General features: G+C 47.8%; 2 protein-coding genes across 2 annotated transcripts in view; both read right to left on the bottom strand.

Moving 5' to 3' along the window:
• Positions 1-5,144, bottom strand: part of SLC7A5 (solute carrier family 7 member 5) — a 32,138-nt gene extending 26,994 nt beyond the window's left edge. Inside the window, exon 1 of the mRNA XM_071440814.1 lies at positions 4,266-5,144. Within this exon, the coding sequence (XP_071296915.1) occupies positions 4,266-4,848 (583 nt within the window). The 5' untranslated portion in view covers positions 4,849-5,144. The remainder of the gene's footprint in view (positions 1-4,265) is intronic.
• Positions 5,145-8,948: 3,804 nt separating this feature from the next.
• On the bottom strand, positions 8,949-22,810 carry CA5A (carbonic anhydrase 5A). Its single transcript, XM_071440815.1, has 7 exons — positions 22,611-22,810; positions 21,389-21,586; positions 17,573-17,691; positions 16,555-16,650; positions 16,040-16,102; positions 14,636-14,791; positions 8,949-12,975 (listed from the first exon to the last, which is right to left on the bottom strand). The coding sequence occupies exons 1-7, from the start codon at positions 22,741-22,743 to the stop codon at positions 12,841-12,843; spliced, it is 900 nt and encodes a 299-aa protein (XP_071296916.1). The 5' UTR covers positions 22,744-22,810; the 3' UTR covers positions 8,949-12,840.
• Positions 22,811-22,906: the final 96 nt, after the last annotated feature.

The following is a 22,906-nucleotide window of genomic DNA, read 5'->3' on the forward strand; positions in this document are numbered from 1 at the left end:
CAAGGGCTCTCAGACCTGCCTCCTGCTCATCCTTCCACTCTCTGGCTGCTCTAAACAGAAGAGACAAATGAGGAGTTTATCAGCATTCCTGGAATCCCAGCCCTGCAGGGGAAATGCCCAAGAGCAGAGCTCAGAAGCAGGGAGGGAAGTTTAGATAAATTCTGAGGAAGATTAAAATTCCCTGGCTTTGATATTGCTGTGCTGGGACAATTAGTGCCAGATTTCCATATCTAATTAACAAGCGAGACACGAATTCAGAAGCAAACTGTCAAACTGCTGATCTAACACTGAGGAGCAAGAACAAAATTAAAACAACAGAATATCCTGAGCTGGAAAGTATTCACAAGGATGAATTATCGAGTCCAATCCCAGTTTTCCACTGTGGAGCAGATTTTCTTGTCAGGAAATCAGGCAATTCTAGAAGCTGTATGTGGCTCTCAGGGTGTGAGGATGTGTGGGATGAACAGCTCAGGCACTTGTGGAACACCAAGATCCAGCTCAGGGCTGGCAGCAGCTTCATTCCTGTCTCCCTGATGCACAGGGAATGAATTTACTGCACCAGACCTGGGCAGGTGCCTCTGTGCAAGCAGGAAATCTGCAAATCAACAGTGGGAAATGAGGAACAGCCCCAGCATCTTTAATAATTCAGTTTAACACCTTCCATCCCTGAGCCCTCTCTGGAAAACACCGGGTGTACTGGTGATTTTTACTGATTTTTGTTAGGATTTATTAACTTGAAGTGTTCACACAAGTGGCAGCAGGATGGAAAGAAAACCTGAGCCCCTCACAGCTGAGACAGAGCACAGGATCCAAGGTTTAATTCTTTGCCGTGTCCAATATTGACATTGTAATGTAGATCATCAGGGATGCAAATTCAGCACCTAATAACTGTCCCCCCACCCACTACAGAAGAGGTAAAACTGGTTTAGATGAGCTCAGAAGTGAGAGAATTCAAATTATTCCTGGGTTTGCACACAAATGCACAAACTGTTTCCCGAACTTCCAATTTTTGTACACCAAACGTGGATGGATTTTGTGTTATGAGTTTTAAAGTATCAACCATCCAATCTCCCAGCTAAAAGAGATGCTGGAGTTTCTGAATCACCCAAGTAACCTGCAGCCTGCAAAGTCTTCAGCCAAATGTGGGGAACATGAAATGAGGCTAAAGATGAACAGCCTGACCCCTCCTGCTCCAGGAAGATTTCCCTGGAGTGGATTCCCAGCTTTTATTTGTGGCAACCACCACAGGCACTCCCGGTGCCCATGAAAGAAGCCCTGCATACCAGCTGTGTGTAGATTACAACCTCCAGGGCAGAAAATACCTGCTTGTAGGGAAATTCTCCTTACCACCCACCTTGTTTTCCTCAGCACCTTCCAGGGGAACAAAATTCTCTCTTCCAACCATTTTTTTCCTTTCACTCAAGCCTGTGATTTAGATTCTCTTAATGCATTAATTCACTCTCTGAAGTTCAGGGTGGCAAATTCTGAACAGCACATGATTTATTCAACCCTTCAGCAGCAGCAAAGTGGAAACAAATAACTTTAGTTATTCCTCCTCTTACTACAAACTGTGCAGCCAAGTGCATTTTGTGTGGAGATACAAACCCTGCAAGGAATAGAGCTGGGACTGTTCTGCAAGGCTGGATTTTGGCTACTGTACCCCAGCCCCAGGTCCCAAACTCCTCTGCTGCTTCCCAAGCTGCTCTCCCCCATTTTGAGGTAACTCATTCATGTATGTGCTACAGCCTATGCACAAATAGGTCATTTTTTTTTCTACTCTAGAGCTTTTGAAAAGTCTAAAGAAGTCTCTCTCTGTGCAGTTTCTGTTTGAACAAAGCTGTTTGTGAGTCCCCACAAGTGTTGTGTGGCTGCCTGAGCCCCTGGAGCAGATTTATTTCGTTTATTGTTCCTGGGTCACGGTGTGGTTTTGGCACCAGGGAGATGAAAAGCTGATTCCAAAACTCAAAGTTCCAAAAATCAAAGTTCCAAAAATCAAAGTTCCCAAAAGCTGCCCTGCTGAAGGCGCTGCAGGATGAACAAACCTCTTGGAGCAAAGGAGACAACCCCAAACTTAACCCAAAGCATAAACAAACCAAGAGCCAGCAGTGCAAGGGGGAGCAGAGCTTAAAGGAGAAACACATGGGGATGATGCAGATTTGGAGAACTCCAAACCTTTCCCTTGGCAGTTCAGGATAGAGGTTCAGGAACAAATTCTGCCCCAGGCAAATCCTAATTGTTACCAAAGGAAGGCTGGAGACTTTTCTTGGAGGAGCATAAACAGGAATGAGAGCTGGCTCCAAGGAGTTTGGTGCTGCAAATCCTCACCAGTGAACAGATCCCAACGTGGACAGGTCTGTTCAACCCTGCCCTGGGCTTTGAGCAATAGAATGGGAACAGAGACCCCTTTTGGGAATGATCCTGAAGATGAAAAGTCACTTTGGGTTAGAAACATGTCCCCAAAGGCTTTGCCAGCTCCATCTGTGCTTGCACAGCAAAACTTTGCCGTAAGGCAGCAAGAAAACCTTAAATTCTATCCTAATTCCTTGGTTTTTCAGCAAGGAACACAAGTAGCACGTGCATTCCTGCCCCTCTCCTGAGGAACCCACAGCGCAGAGCAGCAGCAAAGCTCGAAAATCAGATTTCCAAAAGGCAGCACACCCATCAGCAGGACTATTCCCTGACCAGTTTACAGCTCTCTTTGTTAAATGAGTACATTTCCCTAAGAAACACTCTTCACGCTGTAAAGAATTTGGATGGAAATCCACATGCCTGCCCAGGTACCTTTATATTCCTAAAAATCAGCTGGGGACTGAGCAGTTTCAGTCTTGCCTGAAGAAAGCACGGCCCAGTGCCATGCCTGTTATCAATCCTATAATTAACCATATCATTTACCTCCCACAGCCGGGTCAGGCTGGCTCTGAGACATTTCCAGACAATCTATCTTCCCATAACGACCATGTGCTGCAGCTTTGGGATGCCTGAGATCCTCGGGGGGGGAAGGAATCTCACACAATTCTAGAAAAGGGCAGCACCAACGAGCAGCTTCCCTCTCATCATTTAAAATGCAAAAAGGTAGAGATCACCTGGCTGTGAATTTGTCCAGTGGAGAAATGATTTATAAAGCCCTCACAAAAATTTTATCTTCTCCCAATAAACATCTCTAGAAAGAGATTAAATTCCAGTGGAGCAGAACAGACTGAATGGGAAATGAGGAGGGAAGAGGCAGGGCATGGTCCTGTATTTAAAAGATTTGGGAATTTGGATGGGGTGACTTTGCAGTCAGCAGAGGAACAGAAAAAATGATTTGAGTGGCAAAACTGCAGATCCCAAAAGAGCAGAGAGGTGACAAAAAGTGCATTGGGAGAGATCTGAGTGCCCGGGCAGGGCTCTGTGTGCCCAGGCTGGCACCAGGCTCCTGACTTCACCCCACCGCGACCGAACATCCCTGCAAGGCATCGCCCCAGAGACAGACAGACAGACAGACAGACAGACAGAATGTTTGCTGGCAAAAGAAGCCCCACAAAAACAGGTTTTGAGCGCGCTATCAGCGCACACACGGGCGGGAAACATCTCCTCTCACATCTGGTGCTGAAAGCAGCTCAGGGGCGAGTTCAGCACCAGTTGCTGGTGACAGATAATTGTTATCCTCACCCAAAGCCGCGCACCAACGCCCACAGGGCCCTGCAGAGCCCGGGGACAAGGGGGCTTTACCCTGCATGGTCCTGTGGGAAAGCACAAGAAATCCCATTCCAGCTCCCAGGATAAACGCTCGCTGCATTTATCCCACGCTGCTCGGGAATCAGAGAGCCTCGCTAGCCCACAGCTGCCATTTGAGGAATTTTCTGCTGAATTTTTTACGGGTGGAGACACATTTTCTGCTGTGGCTATTCAAAGTAGCCAAAAAAAACCCCAAAAACCCAGGATGTAACCAGCGTAGCAGAGGAGAGATGGTGCAGATCTTTAGGGGAAGGTGATGGAGAGTGAGGAACCACGTGGAGTAGGACAGCGGGGACCTGCAGAGGGTCACTGAATCACGGAATGGTTTGGATGGGAAGGGAATTTAATGGTCATCCTGTCCCATGGGCAGGGACCCCTTCCACCAGACCAGGATGCTCCAGCCCGGTCACTTCAGTGATCCGGGGGCAGCCACAGCTCCTCGGAGCACCATGTGCCAGGGCCTGCCCACCTTCCCGGGGAGGAATCCCTTCCCTAAACCCCATCTGCCCCTCCTGCCTGGCACCCGAACGCCGCTCGCTGCTACTTACAGACACACAGACAGGCCACCAGCTTGGCAGCCTCGTCAGGCACGGGGCAGGTGGGGAAGATGGGCTTGAGCAGGTAGGTGGCGAACACCAGAGCCACGATGTACTGCGAGGAGGGCCGGATGATGAGCAGCTCTATCCAGAGCTTGAGGAAGGCGGGCAGGGAGCCGTACACCTCCAGCATGTAGGCGTAGTCCCCGCCGGACTTGGTGATGGTGGTGCCGAGCTCGGCGTAGCACAGCGCGCCCACGATGGAGAAGGCGCCGCACACGGCCCAGACCACGAGCGAGAGCCCCGGCGAGCCGGCCTCCCGCAGCACGCCCGTGGGGGTGACGAAGATGCCGGAGCCGATGATGGTGCCCACGATGATGGCCACGCCGTTGAGCAGGGTGATGTTCCGCTTCAGGGTCACCCCCTCCGCCGAGCCGCAGGGCGATGGCGAGCGGGCGCAGCCGTTTTCCTGCGCCCCTTCCAGCATCTTCTCCATCGCCTGCTTCTCCTCCTCCTGCGGCAGCGAGGCGGCCGAGCCGGCCGGGCTCCGCTTCTTCACGGCATTGCCGGGGGAGCTGCCGCCGCTGGCGGACATGGTGGCGGAGCGGCGGGAGCAGCGGGCGCGGCCACGCCGCCACCTTCGGCCGCCCCTTTTGTTCCGGCGGCGGTGGGCCGGGCTGCGCGCCGGGGGGAGGAGGAGGAGGAGGAGAGCGGCAGGAGGAGGGCAGGAGCGCCGGGGGATGCCGCAGCGCCCCCGGGGTGCCCGCTCGGGCCCGCGTCGCTCTCAGCCCGGGCCCCAGAAGGGACAGAGGGAGGCGAATGCCAGCCCGCGGTTCGGCCCGGGTGGCACTCGGTGCCCGCAGCGGAGGGGTGTTAGCGGCGCTTCTCCGCCCGGCATGGGCGCTGGGCCTTCGGTGTGCTCTGTAAAGGAGCTCCTGTAGAGGAGAGCGGGTCCCTTTGCATGGTAACATGTATACACACATGTATGCGTGATATACAGGAGATACAGACATGTATGTATGATATACAGGAGATACAGACATGTATGTATGGTATACAGGAGATACAGACATGTATGTATGGTATACAGGATATACAGATGTGTATGTATGATATACAGGAGATACAGACATGTATATATGATATACAGGATACACAGACATGTATGTATGGTATACAGGATATACAGATGTGTATACAGGATATACAGATGTGTATGTATGATATACAGGATATACATACATGTATGTATGGTATATAGGATATACATACATGTATACAGGATATACAGACATGTATGTATGGTATACAGGAGATACAGACATGTATGTATGGTATACAGGAGATAGAGACATGTATACAGGATATACAGACATGTATGTATGGTATACAGGAGATAGAGACATGTATACAGGATATACAGATGTGTATGTATGATATACAGGATATACAGACATGTATGTATGGTATACAGGATATACATACATGTATACAGGATATACAGATGTGTATGTATGGTATACAGGATCTACAGATGTGTATGTATGATATACAGGATATACCGACACATATGTAAGATATACAGGATACACATGCATGTATGTAGGAAATACAGGCTATACATACAGATATGTATGGTATACCCACATGTCTGTATGATATACAGCCATGTCTGTACCATGTACAGATGTGTATGGATGTATATCCTGCCTCTCCCAGCCCCATCCTGCCATGCTTTTCCACCCCAGTTCACAAGCACAGGGCAAGGCCCCGGTGCTGCATCACCTGCACCTCTGCAGAGGCGCTGCGGGAATCAGCCCCTCCTGGCAGCCAAAAAGGCTTCTCTGAAACATTAATGAGTCACCAATCTCAAATCTGACAGATGGCAAAGCCACCAAAATGCTTGTTTGTGAAACGAAAATATAAAATAATTCACCCATCTGGCAGTCGTGCAGGGAAAAAAGGCAAGGTGTGCCTCACTGAAGGCAGAGGTTCTGCATCCAAGGAGAATCACTTGGGTACTACAGTAATGCCCAAGGAGCCAATCCCTCAGCAAATTCAGATTCCCTCTTGCCCTCTTGGGAGGAGAGGAGCTCAGAGGCCCCAGCCTGGAAGCTCTGATTGCAAACATTCCCTCTGAGGGTGGTACCTGTGAGGAGCTGCTTCCCAGGCAGGGCTGTCACACGGGGAGTGGTGCTTGAGCTCCAAACCCAAGGCTGGTTCATCCTCCTGGAGTCCCCTCTGTGCACGGTTCACACACGCAGGAGGTGGCCTGGAGGGTTTTCTCCAAGAGAACTCCAGGGAAACGTGAGGTGGACATTCTGGGGGGAAAGGGCACATTTCAGTTCCATTTCATTTCCATCATGACCACTTCCAGCCATTCCAGAATCCCAACCAGCCCAGTCCTCGGAGCACTAATCCAAACCTGACATCTAGTGGCTGCTCAGGGGCTCAAAAATCTGCTGCTGACTTTAGGTAAACATCCAAATTCTGGAAGGGAGCAAAACCAGAAATTACCTTGGCACGAAGCACGTTCCTCCAGTTTTCAAGGAGAAATGGGACCCTGAAGAGACTGAAAAGACTCTGACAATTAATTAAAAATAAACAACAAAACATTTATCACGGGTTTTCTATAACCCCCAAAGCCTTTTTTTACTTTACTAGTTTACCATGACAGGCCATTTTTGTTGCTGCATTTCATGATTTCTCCCAGGACCTTGAAATCAGGAAAAGAATCAGATACTTACAACAAATGGGATTATCCCTGTGTCAGCCTTGGTACACAGGATGCAGCAGACAGGACTGAGATTGAAATTAAGTATTTGCTTCAGGTGTTTTCAGATGAATACTCAATTATATATTTGGGGGAATAAAATCATTTCTCAAGGGATTTACTTCTCCAGTGCTCCAGGCCAAGCTCCTCAAGGCCAATGATGACCTGGAACCAGGATCTCCTGAGCTGGAAGGGACCCACAGGGATCGAGTCCAATTGCTGGCCCCAAGAATCCCACCATGGGCATTTTACACCTGATAGGAACCCACAGAGACATTTCCATGAGCTCCCACAAGAATGGGACACAGTTATCCTGTTCTCAATCTTCCCAAGGGGAATTTCTTCCCGGACTCAGAGCTGAGGACTGAAATGCCAGGCTTCAGACAGCAAACACTGAACTGCCCTTTCCAAGCCAACCTCGTGCTTATCTCTCGTACAAATTATTGCAAGTTATTGCATGGGAGTTCATTCTGCAACTGTTTTTCCATTTGTATTCCTGAGAAAACACCAGCCTGGCACCGGGGTGTGTTCCCAGAGCCGACATCTTCAAAGCAGCTGCCAATGGCAGGCGCTGTTATCGGCCGGCCCTGAGCATTACCTCTCCTCAGGGCCCCGAGTTCTTCCGCAGGATCTTTGAAGACTATTTGATTATCCAATCAGCTCTCCATGTGCTAACACTCAGAGCTTGGCACATCAAAAAGGAGGAGGGAAGGAATGATTTGTCAGAAGCACAAACAAGGAGCAGGAGCAGGAGCAAATGGGCCATTTGTCAGGAGGGATGGGGATGTTTTGAAGCAGTTCTTTGGAAAAGCTGCCTTGATCCTGCTGGCATCAATCCCCCATTTCTCCAGCAAACACCTCAGCGGTGCTGATAAAGAGCTCAGAGCTGCTTTTCCGGGGTAAATGGAAGGGGTGGCACTTCTAGAACCATTAAATGGTCACAAGAGCTGAGCTGGCCTCACTCCTAACCCAGGCCACTCTTTCTCCACAAGAAAATGGGCTGCCCACCCACCAGCACACTTGGGGAACCTTCTAGAAACGTTACCTACAATCATTTTAGGGGGATTCCTTAACCAGGAATGGAAGCTTCTGTTTTTCTTATCAAGAGAAACTTCTTGGATTAATCCAGCTAAACAAAACCTGTCTGGGTGAGAGCTGGACTCCAGGTGTGGCTCAGCTGTGAGACAGAAATTAACACTTATTTCACCCAAAGTTCACGGAATCGTGGGTGATTTGGGATGAAGGGACATTAAAGCTCATCCAGTTCCAACCCTGACACCTCCCACTGTCCCAGGCTGCTCCCAGCCCTGTCCAGCCTGGCCTTGGGCACTGCCAGGGATCCAGGGGCAGCCCCAGCTGCTCTGGGCACACTGAGTGAGGGCCTCCCACCCTCACAGTTGTGATTCCTTCCCAATATTCCATCCAAACCCACTCTCTTTGATCAACTTCGAATTGGTATCAGTAATTTAATCGACTTAAAGGGTTTTTTTGGCTTATTTGACAGCATTGCTGTAGGCACAAGCAGCAGCTGAGTCACAGCACCCAGCTCCAGGCTCAGTGTTATGACAGAGGAAGGAGCTCAGCTGACAGGGCCAGCTGAATGGGCAGTGTCCAGTGAAGGAGCTCAGGAAAGGTCCTGGAATGCTGCTGGAGATGGCCTGAGGCATCTGCCTGGCTGTGACCAATCATGGGACACCCTCCAGCAGCACAGGGAGCTCTTTGTGCTTTCACTCTAACACAGCTCAGCAGAGCCTTTCAGGGCTTGGAAGGATCACAGAACATCTGCCAGCTGATCAGACTCTGCTCCTAATCAACTGGGGCATTCCCAAAGAGCAATTCTGATCTTTTTTTTGACAGGAAATTTGATTTTTGTTTTTTTTTTTTTTAACTTGAAAAGCTTAATTACACAACAGATACAAGCATGGGTTTCTCTGTTCCTTTATTGTAGTTGCACTCTAATGTAACAGTGTAAAATGCAGCAGCTGAAGGGTTCTGTACATCAGGGAAAAACTCTGGGGAAGGGCCTGGACCCCAGGAAAACAAAAAGCATTCCCTGTTCCAGGTGTTGTCTGCAGACAGTGATTTCAGTTATGGTCAGGCAGGTAACACACATTAAATACACAACATCATAAAGGCCACAGAAATGAGATGCACAAAACAAACAAACAAACAAACAAAAAGCCAAGATGTGCCAGGAGATACAAGTTAAAACATCCCAAATTAAGGCATGAGGGGACCCTTCATCCAAAGCAGAATTCCAGTCCTCTCAAACCCTCTGGAGATCACAGCAAACTCCAATTCTGGAGCTTCCAAAGCCAGGGGATACCCTCCTGTCATCCCTGCCAGAAAAGGCAGCACAGAAGTGGGCAGGAATGCCTGCAGAGTGAAAGTTCTGGAATGCAGGAACAGGGACCAAACACCCCAACACCAGAGGAAGGTGTCCCCAGTGTGAAGGCAGCCAGGCCAAGGTGAGAGCAGCAGCTCAGAGGAATCCCTAAAGGCAGCTGGAATCAGAGCAGCACTGACCTCCACACCTCCTCCTGCTCCTCCCTTTGCAGGGAGCTGTCCCCCAGTTATTGCTGTGAGTCTTTAACTGCTGGGACTTGCTGCCCCAGGAATGCCTCCCAGGGCAGTATTCACTAATAAAGTGACTCTTATGCAAGGAAAATACAAATGTGTGCTTTGACCCTTTTGTATTGTGCCACCCAAAAGAGCCCAAAAATTCCTTTTTAACTTAATTGTGCAAAATCAGCTCTAACCCAACAATCAAATAATTTTTCCACACAGAACTGGATGAGAGAATAAGGCACAGGAATTCTATCCCATCTCTTGATTTAAACACAATTATTTTCCTAAAGTTTACATTCACAAGGTCAATAAAGTCATTGTAACAGGAAAGTTACACTGGAAACAAACAAACAAACCAACCTCAGTGTGTTCATTTCCAGATTAATTCCAACAATCTGCCCTGCAGCTGAGCTCCTGCCTGCCTTAAGGAGATGCTGAAACACTACACATAAATGCAGGACTCAAGAAACAGCAAAATAAATGTAAAACCCTGTAAAACTTCTTTTTGTAGCACAGTACAGTTATTTTTTAATCTACATTAACCCTGTTTTCAGATATTTGAAGTGATCAGTGCTATAATTGGAATTTCTTTATTTTATGTCAGTAAAAATAAGTGTGATTTGATGGAGATATGGACACAGCTTAACTGCATCACTGGGTAATTCACTATTCTCTAACAAAGCTTCCATGGCAATATTGAACAAAGCAAATCTCTGTGAGAACTTGAAATAAATCTCTCTGAGAACTTGAACTGGATCACAGGGAAGGGAATATCCCACATCCCCTCTGATGGATGCAGGGGGGTTCAAAAGGGATTTACACATCCAGGAGGAAAATCTGATTGAAAGGAGCAAAGCATGGAGAGCTCAGTGGCTGTGAGGCTGCTCCAGAGCAGCTGGAGTTGAACACAAACCCTGGCAGTTCCCTAAAATAATCTGGGTTTTGGGTTTGTTGGGAAAGCTGGATCAGCTGGTGACTCTTCTCAGTGGATCAGAGAAATCCAAAACCTCAGTGGAAATGACAAGAGCAATTTAAAAACTGAGCATTTAGAAAAGCTTTTTAAAAGATCCATTCATAAATGAGAAGGAGATTGATGCACCCACAGCCCAGTGCTGCTGAGGCAGCTCTGGTTTTAAATAGAAGGCAACATTAAGATGTCTTTGTATTACAATTTTTTCTATTAGTGAGTAGAAAATATCTGAGCTGCTGCCATCTTTCTCCAGCTTCCTCCTCAGAAAGTGTCTGCAAGAACAGCACTGAATAAATATCTCAGACTTAATGACTGGATCATAATTATTATGTATTCAGGCAAAAAGTAAAATAATTATTTTCCTGTTCCCTGGACTGTAGCTGTTCCTTCCAGCTTTGTTTTGGAATGTATCATTCTCCAGCAAATTCATCACTGATGTGGTTTTGTAGCTGAAGATCTGAGTGATGATGGCAAAGCCTGCAGAGTTCAACTGAGATCATGGAATCAGAAAATCATGGAATGGTTTGGGTGGGAAAGGACCTGAAAGCTGATCCAGTGCCAGCCCTGCCATGGCAGGGACACCTCCCACTGTCCCAGGATAATCCCAGCCCCATCCAAAGGGAGATGGCACAACCAAGATGGAAATGTTCCCCTGACAGGGAGGGCTTGGGGGAACTGGTGAAACCAAGGAGCTCCACTGAATTCCCAACAGGAAAAATACCCTGCACTGGGAGAGAGGGAGATTCCCTTCCTTCCAGCACCCAGAGTCACTCAGTTGAAGGGGCCACATTGCAGGGACAAAGGCACAACAGAACACAGCCTGAGGTAGAGCTGTTGAGGAAGGAAAGGCAGGATCTGGGCACTCAACTGCTTCAAAACGTGATCTCAAACCCTTAAAAACATCAGGCTCACACTGAAAGGTGTTAAGGTGCTTTGGAACTGAATACTTGGACTTTAAAAAAACCAAAGTACCAATTTGAAAGGTCTGGATTTAGCATTGCCAAGCCAGGTTGTGGCTTCACTGAATCCCACCAGCAATCAAACAGAGGGAGGAAAGATTCCTGAAGAGATTCCTGAAAAACAATCCATGGAGATGACACAGACAGAGCTGCTCCTCATCAGAAATCTGGTGCAGGAATTTGATCTGCTAAATTCAGCAGAGCAGACAGGCCTGAGAGAAGATCAGGTTTAGTAGGATGTGAGAGGTCAGGGATCCCTGGGGCTGTTGGATCACAGCTCCTGGCAAGGGCTGGCAGCTGGCAGCTCTCACAGCAGCTCTGCTTGTCCACAAATCAATTCCAACCCCCACTGGACCTTGTTCCCATAAGGTGCAAGAAAAACCAACTGGTCCCCAATGGTCCTGAAGCTGGGTAAGTGTTTTTATAGGAAAATACATCTTAAGGCAAAACTGAAGAGAGCACTGGTGCTCCCTGAGTTACTGAAATAAAAGCCCTTTCTCAGTTTTGTCCACACTCTCCTAGCACTGGTTTTAGGAATTGGTTTGGGTTTTTGCCCTCCCCATCCCACTGGGAGGTTCAGCCTTATCTAATCTTGCCTTCTGTTGATGTGATCAGTTTCCTGGGATCAACTGAACATTTTCACCTAATTTGCTGTTCTTGCCAGTCTTGAGACACTGGTGAATTCTCCTCTCCTCCCTTCTCCTAACAGATTATTAACAGGGGGAAACAAAAGCTGCCAAAGCTTCTACAGTTGTTAAAAGGTTTTAGAAAAAGTCCTCTGGCTCCTGGTGTCCTTGCAGTGGGCATTCTGTGGCACCCACATCAAACACGGAATGTGCAGCCAACAGAATGGAAAGAGATCCTGGAAGTCATTTTTCCCTTCTCCTCTCATCCAAGGAAACAGGAAGAAGGTAAAATGTCTCTGAGACAAGCCAGTTCCCTTCCAGCTCTCTTCCCAAACATCAAACAATTCCCTAAAAGGACCTGATCAGGCCTGATACTTTTCTTTGCTTCCCACTTCTTCTTTCTTAAGAATTTTCACCCAGGATTACTAATTCATGCAAGGCACTGAAAGAGCATTTGAAGAAACACAGAACAATCCAGAGAAGGAGCAGGGGAGGAGCTCTCCTGTCCTTATCATTAACTGTCCTTTTCTTTATCTGTCTTAATAATTCCTTCTTGACCGCTGCCTCGGAACAAGTTAAGGGTTAAAATATCACTCACTTCTTAAAAAAAAAAATCAAAACTAAAAACCCCCAGAGCTTTCCTGGGGCCAGCCAAGGAAGGGCATGGGCAGCAAGGGCAGGGCTGGGGCAGCTACGGGCCGAGCTGGGGGCGGAAGGACGAGCGCACGGTGCGGTCCATCAGCGGCTGCAGCGGGCGGAAGTTGTCCACCATCCTCCTCTCCTCCTCCCCGTGCGACGTGAACAGCAGCGTCCTGAAGGCCTCCAGCTGGGAAGCACAAAGGGCCACTCCTGTCACCTCCCAGGAACCCCCCATGCAGGGAATTCGTGGCAAAGGACAAGAGTTTATCCTCAGAGAGGGGAGTGAAATCAAAGGGAGCGCTAGGTTTGTGTTCGGAGGGGTTTTAGCAGCCACAGCTGCTGGTAAAGATTGTCACCTTATCTACAGCAGCATGGAATTATCAGTCACCTGCTACCCTTAGGGACATCAAATCCCAAATGTGGCACCAGGTTTGTGTTCTGAGGGGTTTTAGCACCCACAGCTGCTGGTAAAGATTGTCCCATTACCCACACCAGCATGGAAGGGTTATCAGTCATCTGCTACCTTTAGGGAAATCAAATCCCAAATGTGGCACCAAAGGTAGTGCTAGGTTTGTGTTCTGAGGGGTTTTACCACCCACACCTGCTGGTATCCACACCAGCATGGAAGGGTTATCAGTCACCTGCTACCCTTAGGGAAATCAAATCCCAAGTGTGGCACCAAAGGTAGCACTAGGTTTGTGTTCTGAGAGGTTTTAGCACCCACATCTGCTGGTAAAGATTGTCACATTATCTACAGCAGCATGGAAGGTTTATCAGTCATCTGCTACCCTTAGGGAAATCAAATCCCAAATGTGGCACTAGGTTTGTGTTCTGAGGGGTTTTAGGACCCACACCTGCTGGTATCCACAGCAGCATGGAAGGTTTATCAGTCATCTGCTACCCTTAGGGACATCAAATCCCAAACGTGGCACTAGGTTTGTGTTCTGAGGGGTTTTACCACCGACAGCTGCTGGTATCCACACCAGCATGGAAGGGTTATCAGTCATCTGCTATCCTTAGGGAAATCAAATCCCAAATGTGGCACCAGGTTTGTGTTCTGAGGGGTTTTAGCACCCACAGCTGCTGATAAAGATTGTCCCATTACCCACACCAGCATGGAAGGGTTATCAGTCATCTGCTACCCTTAGGGAAATCAAATCCCAAGTGTGGCACACCTGAGAGAGCTATTGCCACTAAAATACTTCATCCAATCTCCATTTACAGCCTCCCTGGCACCCAGAAAAGAGGGAACCCAACAATGCCCAAGTTATTCTCCTCTCACTGGTTTGTAACTGGGGTTAAAATAAAGCAGCAGATCAGGTTCTAGTGCTCACAAGGCCATTCCAATGGTAAGTCACTGCTATGAGAGTAAAGAGCCAAGAAAAAGAGAAAAAAATGAGAACAATTTCAATTTAAAGGAATGCCACACTCTGCCTGCAGTTCTCTGTTAACAATTTCCAGCTCACAAAATCCTCCCTTCTTCCGTTCCCTCCACAAAGAGGCTGCATCATGCTAAGGAGAGCAAAATTAAAAGAATTCCAGTAAGTTCCTAAAACCCCCCAAGTTTTCAAGGGGCAGCTTTCCAGAACTGTATGACAGATCAAGATAAAACTCTTGAGAATAGATGGAAAAGTTGAATCAAGCTGGAAAAACATCTTGGAGAGGTCTTTCAGTATTAGTGGCCGTTAATGCCAGGATTCCTCCCCAAATCCTGGGTTGAAACAGTCACAGATGTCTGAAAACACAGAGAATTTTTGTCTTTGCACAGAGAATTACTGGCAAACAACTGGTTCTGAGCATCTGTGTGGCAGCAAGAGGCGTGATCTGAAAGGAAAATTGAGATTTACCTGATCCTCATCCACCTCGATCGGCTTCTTCTTAATGATCCACGTGACTGACTCGGTGAGGGGGGGAGTGGTCAAGGAGCCCGCATAGGTCCAGTAATCCGGGCAGGCAGGGAGCAGGCACGAGGGATCAAAGACATCAAACTCGATCACAGTGTCCTAAACAGCAGGGAAAAAACATTTTTAAGGATGTTTTTAAGGTGTTTTGAGAAAAAAATGGACAGAAAGTTGAAAAGTATCTTGAGAGTGAGGTTAAAAACTGTGTTGTGTGTGCATGGGAAATGGGGTGTTGGGAATATTAATGATGTTATTATTTTAAATCCCTCAAATTTGGGTGAAATTGGATTTGAGGTGTAAGGGGCAGCTGCTGAGCAGACAGAAGTTAAATATTTTTGCTGTCCCCACAAGCCATTAGGAATTCAGTGCAGGAGAAACAAGGAGTGAGAAGGATCAGGGGCCTAAGGCTTTGTGGGAGCTGGGTGCAGCCAGGAAAAAGAGGGAACAAATGGTGGAATAAGTTCAGGTAGCTGTGCCAGATCCTTAAAAGACTGCAAACAAAAAGTGGTTTACTTTTCACCACGTGATTTTAGGCAGCAGGAACAGGACTGAAGTTTAATTTAAATCAAATATTCCCATTTCCAGAATGTTCATTCCCACTCGTGGGATATATCAGGAGCTTCAAAGCCCAGGATTTCCCACCCAAACATTGCACCCGGGGGAGTTTCAGGATATACTGGGGGATCTTGGCTTAGTTTCTTTTAAATTCACATACTGTAAATGATATTATCACAAGAGATGTACATTCAGATTTGGGGAGGTCTTCTGGCACTGAACTGACGTGTTTGGTGTTTATCTGGCAGAGCTGTTGCTGCTCTGATATAAAAACTTGTTTTATTTGGGTTTTACAATCTCCTTCACGTGAGAAGCAGCGGCACAGCGACTTCAGCTGGATGAGATTAGAAGTTGAAGTGGTCGATGTGGTTTTCTGAGTGTACTTTCAGAAGGGAACAGGCAGGGGAAGCAGGAAATGCTGCTTCTGTCAGAGACTCAGCGCTCCCTCTCCTGGCAGGAGCCTGCCAGGAACGATCCCATTCCCCCAGCAAAAATCCACTGTTTATAAAAAAGCAAATAACCTCCTCAAAGATCGGACAGAAATCAAAAAGCCTTAATCCCACAGTAAACAAACCCCCATTTCAAGCATGTCCTTGTAAGGGGAACCAATCTCGAAGAGCAGCATTTCTCCAAGAGGTCTGGAAAGCTTAAAGTGTCCAATTCCTCCTGAAAAATCACCTTCCCTTCCCCCTTCCAAGGTGTCAATGAGCCCCCCCAGTAACACTTAAGGAAGAAAGCTTTTCTGGGTGTCCTTTCTGCGGGGTGGCAATGGGTGGGACACCTCAGAGCACTGACCTTGTGTCTGACTGCTGGCAGGGCATCCACCAGGGTCTGCAGCCCCTCGTGCCGCGCTCCCAGCTGCAGGGACAGGGAGGGGGTGGAGAATCAATAAGATTGATCAATAATCAATCAGTTCTACCTATCAGCCTAAGTATTTTTTCATAACCACGGGATATTTAGGGTTGGAAGGGAGCTCTGGAGATCATCCAGCCCAAGGCTGGAGGAGCACATTCAGCTGGGTCTGGAATGTCTGCACACAAGGAGATTCCATGTCCTCCCAGGGCAGCTGTTCCACCCTCAACAGAAAGTTCTTCACATTGAGGTGAAACTTTTTTAGTTTCTGGCCATTGCTCCTCATCCTGTCACTGGCACCATTGAACAGAGCCTGGCACCATCCTCTGACACCCCTTGGGAACATTGATGGGATTGATGGGATCCCCTCTCAGCCTTCCCTTCATTGCCCTAAATTGGCTTGAACAGAATGCAAACAGAAAGGCCCCATCACAGCTGGTCCCACAGAACAAAATTACCTTTAAGAACACTCCAATAACAGCCAGACCATTCCCTTCCATCACAGCCTCCTCAAAACTCGGGTACTCCACAGCATTCCAGTGCACCAAATGCAGCTGAAAGAGCAGTGACAGAGAAGTCATGCCCTGCCCTGAGCACAGACACCACACCTGGCTGCTGATCCTGGCAGGGTGAGCACTGCAGGGAGCCCCTCAGAAACCACAGAAATGAGGAACTGAGTGCTCTTGGTAAATAATGGGCCTTCCCTTCCTTTTTTGTCTTGCTTTAACCAATAGTTAGGACCCACCACATTTAAAAGAGGTTTAGCCTGTGGCAGTCTGCCTCCAGGAATGCTGGTCAAAGGCACTGACAAAGCTGGGTCCTCTCTTCCCAGGAGGAGCAGAGCACCCTGTCCTGCTGAGGAACATCCTCCTGCACACAACAATCCTCCTCTGCACTGCTGGCAGCCAATACATTGAGGGGTTTTGTGTGATAAATGAATACACCAGCCCAAAATTTAGTCACAGTCTCCCTGTTAATGAGGCTCTTGCCAAGCTGGCAGCAGCACCACGAACACACCAACAGGAGAGAAACTCTCCTTAAAAATAACCCATCATCACTTGACAAATTCTTCTCCTTTGGCAAAGAACTGTGGTCAGAGCTGTCACAGTTTCACATTTTCACTGACTTCATCCTTTTTATTGACGTTTTCTTCCTTAGCAGTTACTTAAGTATCAAAGTTTTGCTATTTTAGTAACTGTTCATCAGTTGCAAACAGAAAATAAGGTGATGGTTCTTAAGAATGTATGTTTGTTTCTCTGAAAAATTTAGTAGCAATAAACAAAGTGATTTTTAGCTTTCAGTAATGGGGCCAATGTCCAGTTTTCAGGCTGTTCTCCAGAAAACACAGAGAATTTTTATAGAATAAAACAGCAGATGAGCTGTAGCACTTCAAAATAAACTGCAATTCCTCAATTGGGAGTTTTCACAGACACACCTGAGCTAAGCATTTGCATTGTTCAGGATTTCATCTCATACCTCAGCTGGGTAAAATTTACAGTCAACTGTGTGCTCTGAGCCCCAGTCATTGACAGCTCCCCAGTGGAAGTGGAACTGCTTTAGCCTGTACTGGTTTTCCAAGGGGCCTCCAACGATGACTAGAAAACAAAACAAGACACACATGTTAATAAATATGATTTAGAATTGCCCAGACCAGTCAGTCCTTGGAAAAAAATTGCCCATGAAAAAGTGCAAGGTGGAGCAACTCAAACAGTGCCTACCTACACTTTGCCATGACCAAGTTACTCAAGCAAACACATTCTGGTTCTCCCTGCACCAAACTGGAGATGAGTGAAGTCTCCTCATCCATCTCCCCTCGAGGGAATGTTTTCCCAGGGGAAAACACCAAGGCTGGCACAGTCACAGTGGTGAGTGTCCCATTGTCACCCCTCTGTCAGAGCAGGAGCATCAGGACTGCCTGTGACACATCTGTTCAATGTATTCAATGACATCCCTAGGAGGATCTGTGAAAAATGTTGACATTTCTCATGACAAGACTTCAGAAGGCAAATAATGCCAGACAAATCAGTCTCCTGCAAGCTACAAAAATCCCAACATCTTATTCTGCTTCAGCACAGCTTCCAGACTGCACAAGCAAAGGCCAGCCAGAAATATGTTTTGTTGTGCCCACAAGCTGTTCAGGGAGGATTTAAACATCCAGCCTGCCACTGGGCAAGCTTCTGAAAGATTTAATGCCCTTTTCATCAAGGAGTAAAGGCAAAACTTCAGCCTTCTCTCCTGATTTCAGAAGGCCTCCCATCCTTCTGCACACACATGAATGAAGTCCATGCCCATCTTTCTGCTTCCACTCCTTCCCTCCTACCTGGACCAAAACCATCCTGCAAAGTCATCTTGCTAATTATGAAATCAGAACATCTGGTAAATGAGAAGCCCTAATTACTTCCAAGGGCTAATAACACTTATGGAATCAGGAACCCATTTAGGTTGGAAAAGAGCCTTTCCAAGGGTTCATCCAGCACTAAACCATCAGCAGCTGCTGATTTTTACTGAACTGTAGGACATGGGGAAGTTTTACAGCAAACTTTGGTATAAAGCACCTAATCCCAACACTGCTTTTGGAAATAAGTTAATCACTTCCATGCTAAGGAGAAAACAATGAGAGGCATTAAGAGATTTTCTTGTATTATTTTTTTTCCTGAGAGCCAGCCAGCAGGTTTGAAATCTGAACCAGACAGGCCTGTGTGTGAAAAGGGAATAAATGAAAAGGAGCTGTGCAAAGTGACATTGAATTCATTTCATCCCCTGCTGCTGAGCTCTGGGCATGAATGCAATGCTGACCATCCCTGGGAGATGCCAATGCCCCATCCCTGGAAGTGTCCAAGGCAGGCTGGACAGGTCTGGAGCAGCCTGGGGTAGCTGGAGGGTGTCCCTGCCCATGGCAGGGGGTGGACTGGGATCAGCTTTAGGATCCTCACCCAAACCATGCTGGGATTCTGTGCTGGAGAAGGGTGGGATAAACACGTGGGTCACACAGCCAAGCCCCTCCTAAGTGCAGTTTCTGTGCTCTAACACAATCCACTCCTGTGTATGTGATGATACAAACCCACAAGTGACTACAAATCTGTGTTATTAACCACATGCACCTGAGTGCTTACCTCACAAATACCTTTAGGCACAGACACATGTATGGACTCAGGGTCCTGCAGTGGCCACCAGAAAGTGACAGGAAACAAAGAGAAACTCCAGTCCCTTCAGAAGCATTTCCTCTCCAATTACAACCTTGACAATTTCAAAACACAACTGAAGTTTGAGGGGCTCTAACAACAAGAATCACTTCAGGTGTTTCTTGCAGCCCTGGCTCTGGTTCAGCCTCGTTTCTGGTGGCACCACACACAGACAGACCACATGCTCTACATACCTTCCCCTCACCCTCTTCTTCCTCCTGCTCTACCTTCAGCTTTAGCCCAAGTCTTGCAAACCCCATCTCAGGATTCAGGCCTTTTTGTCTATCCTGGGTGTCTTTCTCATCTTCTCTTTCCACTGTGGTGCTTTTGTTTGCTCCCAAGCTTTCTTCTCTGGATTTCTATGATTGTTAGACAGAAGCTGGCAGTGAGAAAAACCAGAAACAGCAAGAGTGAAGAAAGAAAGGTGGAGAAGAGAGGCAGGCACCTGAAAACTGGGGGTTATACAGCAACACCTCACTGTCTGTTGCTTCTCTGTCATTTTGGAGCCCTGGCACTGATTGATTGATGCCATCCTACCCTTCATGGACTTTCATTCATTTAAGGAAGATGAGGAGGATGAAAAGGCAGCAAATGCTCCCAGGGAAAGATTTACCCCAAGGAAAGTCTCACAGTCAAAGCAGGTAAGACCTTTCAGAGGTGAGCACCTGATGATTCCAGCCTTGCCTTTATGCCTGTGCAATTAAATATTGCATATTTCTGAGCCCCCTACTGGCAATTCCCCTTTCTCCTAAACACTTTTCAGGATCTTATCCTCAACAGATAGTGGGGTGTGGCTTATAAAGCAAGAGGTTGTTTGATGAAAAGCAAAGCCAGTCTAAAGTTAGTAAATTAAAATTACTGATGAGGTAACAAGTGATGAGGTAACAGTCTGTCCTCTAACCCAACCTCACCAAAAAAAAAAAAAAAAACAGCACTTCTTCATGACATCAGTGCTTAAATGAGCAAGGGCAAGGATATTCCCTCTTGGAAATGGATACTCCAAGTGAACAGCTAGAAACAAGGAAAACAAAAGGAGCCCCAAACATCACACAAGCTCCCTGCATTCCACCACCACCGTCTTTTGCTGCACTGTTTTATCAGCCTCTTTCCAAACTGGTGTTGTGCAGACCAAGTGTTTGTTTGTGTGCTGGAGGCTCCCTCCCCGAGGGCATTGCTAAATCCCTCAGGAAGCTGGAGGAGCTCTCATGGTCAGCAGTCATTTAAAACATAAACGGCTCCAATCCAACAGGTTCAAACTTGCTCAGGGTCCTTCAGTTTTTCCCTGCAGGACAAGCTGAGCAATCCTGCTTCACAACAGCCCTGACCAATTGCTACCAGCTCACCCACCCATATGAAATACCTTTATATTCTGCAACATCCTTTGGTAAAGGCAGCTTTTAGAAAGAACATGGACAGAAAATCTGGGATTTGGGAGCAATATCTTGATTTTAAGTCAATTTTTTACTCTGTTGAGCCTTTAAAAAGGTTGAGCTGCTCAGGTCAGAGGTTTATTCACATGAAATTGCTGGAATGCATGGTTGGATTTTCCATGCACTCCTGCTTCCCCTAAAACAACAGAGATACACACACACACACACCTGCTCTCGAGGGCAGAGCCCAGTGTTATTTATTCCCTAAAACCCCACAGAGATAAGTGTGTGTGCTTTCCAACTGCAGCTCATTTGGCTGCTGATTATTTCAAGTGCAGTAAATATCTTTATTAACACCACAAAAGATAAATGGCAGATTACTTCAATAAAGAGCAGTGAGAGAATCAGGTTTCAAATTGAGTAAGCACACATAGAAATGACTGAAGATTGACTCGTGTGGGTAAAGTTTATTACAAAACATACAGGGCACTGAGGCTTGTGAAAGCAGTTTCAACATACAGCAGGGGATTTGTGCACAATGCCCATGGTAATAAAAACACTGTTAATGTGAAGTCTGTATGGAATTTCTTCATCATGATTCCCACCACTTTAAACCCAGCATTTTTTTTACTGTACTTTCATTTTCAACATCAGGTCTTACATCACACAGGTGTTTGCCCTCTCTTAGCATTAACAAGACATTAAACAGATTTTTTTCCCCCCCCTGAGTTTTTACTCACTTGATTTATCAGTAGAATCATCAAACTCCACCAGGAAGGAGTAGCCATTGTTCCAGATGTGAAGACAGGTGGTGGGGTCATAGCTGATTTTCAGAGGCTTCAGGAAGGGATCATAAACACTGTCCCTCCACTGGATGTTGATGGGAGACTGGCGGGTGCCTCCGGGAATTGTCAGCGGGCTCTGCCACAGCGGATGCACTGCAAGATGAGGGGCAGAGTCAGGCTGATGCAGAACACAGAACTTTCTGGCAAGGGTAGGTGCTGTGTCACCAAAGGCTAATTCGAGTCAGCTGGTGCCCAGGAAAGCAAAAGAAAAATAAACCATTCCAGCTGCATGACTCAAAGCCAAACAGGAAAGCGCAGTAATTTGACTTAGAACCATGTCAGTACCTTTCTGCCTTTGCAGAATGCTCTGCAAAGAAATTGTCCCCTTATTTCCCAGAGAGAATGTTTCCCTATTATTGCCAGATTTTAAGGCTGCTTTGTTTTACAGCTTTCTTTACACACCAGCACCATCAGCTGAGCTGGGAGCGCTCCAGACATGGGATAATTCCCACTGGGAAGCAAAACATTCTCTAGAAGAAAACACAAGCAGAGGGGTTACCCCACAAAGGGGGGTTCAAAGCTCCTGCAGCAGGAGCTAACCCCAACCGCGCCAATCCTGACCAAACTGCTTCGTGCAGATAGCTCCCGTCAAACCCAAACCCAGAAATTTTGGGGACCGCTTGGGTCTGGCACAAGCAGGACAGGTACATGAATGGTTTCCACAGGATTTTGTTCTGCTTAAAACCAGAACTGCCACCTGTGTGGAGCTGTTCACCCGGTGACCCGCACGCAGTGCCTCTGCCGAACCCCAAATCATGATGCTTCGAGCAGCACTTTACAGGCTACTTCACTAGACACCACTGCTCAGGGTCTTCTAAACGAGCAATTGAAAAGAAATTAAACCTTCAAACCACTCACACGAGGGATGACCGAAAAACTTCCCTCCCGCCCCGGTTTCCCTCAGTGAGACGCAAACTGCGGAGCTCCGTAAGGTCAACTCAGGCAAAGGCGGCGCAAAACACTCCCTGCATTTATTTAAAACACCGCCACTTCCTGATGCTTCAGCCGAGGACAAAGCCAGGCAGAGCTCGGTGTCTCCCTTTCCTACACAGAGCTGGGCAGCGATGGCGGGACAGCGGCAGGGCGGGCAGGGGGGCTGAGGGACAGCGGCACTCACGGGCGTCTCGCAGGCGGTAGGAGCAGCAGGCGCCGAGGCTGCACCGGCGGCTGCCCCGCCGTGGGGAGCAGGACGAGGAGCACGAGGAGGAGGTGACGGCGGCCGCCCAAGCGCGGCGGAGCAGCGGCAGCATCGCGGCGGAGATCGCGGAGCCGCCGCCCAGCCCAGCCCAGCCCGGCGCGGCCCCTTCCGGCACGGCCTCCCCGCCATGGCCCGGGGGCGGGCTGGGCCTGCCCTCGGCGGCTCCTCATGCTGGGACAGCCCCGGAGCAGCGGGAGCGGGTCCGTGCAGGGTGG

This window comes from Agelaius tricolor, unplaced genomic scaffold (assembly GCF_023055355.1).
Source record: "Agelaius tricolor isolate 1412-34295 unplaced genomic scaffold, bAgeTri1.0.p SCAF_15, whole genome shotgun sequence".
NCBI classification, from domain to species: domain Eukaryota; kingdom Metazoa; phylum Chordata; class Aves; order Passeriformes; family Icteridae; genus Agelaius; species Agelaius tricolor.